The 2,022-nt window shown below is 43.3% G+C and overlaps 1 protein-coding gene across 1 annotated transcript; it reads right to left on the reverse strand.

The window, feature by feature from the left end:
• Window positions 1-351: 351 nt before the first annotated feature.
• LOC113160902 (allergen Asp f 7 homolog) lies at window positions 352-1,377 on the reverse strand. Its single transcript, XM_026358366.1, has 2 exons — window positions 1,275-1,377; window positions 352-1,161 (listed from the first exon to the last, which is right to left on the reverse strand). The coding sequence occupies exons 1-2, from the start codon at window positions 1,375-1,377 to the stop codon at window positions 641-643; spliced, it is 624 nt and encodes a 207-aa protein (XP_026214151.1). The 3' UTR covers window positions 352-640.
• Between the last annotated feature and the right edge of the window lie 645 nt (window positions 1,378-2,022).

The following is a 2,022-nucleotide window of genomic DNA, read 5'->3' on the forward strand; positions in this document are numbered from 1 at the left end:
TTCTGGCCATCTGTAATTACCCACTTCGCTTCCCTGTACACTGCATCTCTTTGTGATTTTTTTTTTTTTTTTTTTCTAGCTGGAAGATAATGTAATCACAAAATGAACCAAACTGCTGCGTTTTTTGAATCACGGGCATGTAGGAGAAGAAAAAAGGCTTTGAAGTCGCACTGTTAATATTGATGAGGTGAGATCGTTTTCGTGATTAGCACCAGAAATTTCACTTCTTTCTTTTATTTTGCATCAGCAAGGTCACACGCCTCGAGCTTCACTTACATTTTTCCAGTTGCTTGATCAGTGGAGATGGTACAGAGAGCGGGACATACATTTCCAATTAATGACATTGCACTTATTAATCTTTGACAGAATGGAAAGAAATGGCCGTGTTGATCAAAGAAGTGTCGCTAACAATTTCAGCAATCAGCAGTTCCTGAAGAGGTGATGGTTTCTGTGATGGCAAAGGGAAAATATTGTGTTTCAATGCGTGATTGCTAGACTAGCTTTGTCTGAGCACTACAATTTGGCCTTGCTGACATTCATAAGCTACTACATTAGAGGTTCCAACTTGCTGTGAATATAAAACGGGATGTCCCCCCCAACATAACACATCAGTGCTGTTAACTTGCTACAGTAAAGCGTTCTACGCATTGTATTTTTTGAGCAGGTCATTTTGCCAGTGCCTCTTGCGATCTGGAAACACTCTGGGCAGGCGGATTTTTCTAAAGTCCTCGATGCATTTCTTCAGCTCTTCCTCCAGCATCTTCTTCTCCTCCTCGTCCTCATCTACCCCAGCTGGGGGGCCGCCATTCTCCCTTACTGTGGGCCTTGGCAGTGTCTTTATGCTGAGCGTGGTTGGACGCTGGGGGCTCTCAGCGAGAGGGGGTGTTGGGGGAGGACTGGTGGTAGAAGATGGTTTTGACAATGGGGTTTCTCCCGCAAGAGGGGGCGGTGGAGAAGGAAGAGGTGGAGAGTCTAGAGGCAGTGGCTTTCGTATGTCCAGCAATGAACTGCTACTGGTTTCTGGAAGGCTGTGTGTTCGGCCAGTGCTGCTCGGCTCCACTGTGGCTGCTTCTGTATGACCAGCAGCAGATTTAGAGGTCAACACTTGAGTGAGAGCTGGGGAGTCAGAGGTCGAGGCATTGGAAATCACTGATGAACCACCTGGAGAAGAGGAAAGAGTACAGTAAAGGTATGAGTAAAAGACAGAAGGTGAGTAAATGGAAACCACTCTCATGTCTCTGCAGTAAAAGTTCACATCAGAACTGTATCTTGACCAAGCACAGTGACTTCCTGGAGTCTTGTCCTCAGTGTGAGGGTTTTTGGGTCGTCTGCAGAGACATTGTACAGACATACTGGGCAGAAATAGTTTCGGGACATGTTTAGAGGTTTAAGAAACAGATGTTTCTAATGTGTTCATAATAATAATAATAGTAGGAAGGATTTTCACTTTAGGCAGAGATTTAGTGTTTAAAAGATTTACCTTTTTTCTTTGTTTACCTTTGTTTACATGTGCATTATCCTAGAGGGGATACTGTGACTGAAGGGCTTGACAGGCAATTTTAACAGGTATGTTAATGTTTAACTCATCTCAGTATGAGACCAGAAGAGGTGGGACTTCTCAGAGTGGCACATGTACATCGTGTACCTTATTATCTGCAAGTCCTATACCATTTAAAATTGCCCCATCTCCCTTTACACTCTATTGTTTTAGAAACCATCGGGATGCACATATTGTCTCTCTTCCTTATGCTTTTAATGTCTAAATGATGATGCACAGCCTCAGATGTGCTCAGAATGGCGGCTTTTTCTTCTATTTTGCACTAATCCTTGAGTTTTTGACCATGGAGAACATATTACACTTTGAGTAAATCTGAAATATCCATTTTTGCGCTGTAGGGTGGACTGGGAAAACACAGCCAACTTTACTTGCTGCGTTCCTCATGCTGATTCTGTAAACAATAAACAGCGTTTCAAAAAGAAAACCTCTGGAGGAAATGGTGCATAGCTACTGGCTTCAGATGC

The sequence above is a fragment of the Anabas testudineus genome, chromosome 10 (genome assembly GCF_900324465.2).
Source record: "Anabas testudineus chromosome 10, fAnaTes1.2, whole genome shotgun sequence".
In the NCBI taxonomy this organism is placed as follows: Eukaryota; Metazoa; Chordata; class Actinopteri; order Anabantiformes; family Anabantidae; genus Anabas; species Anabas testudineus.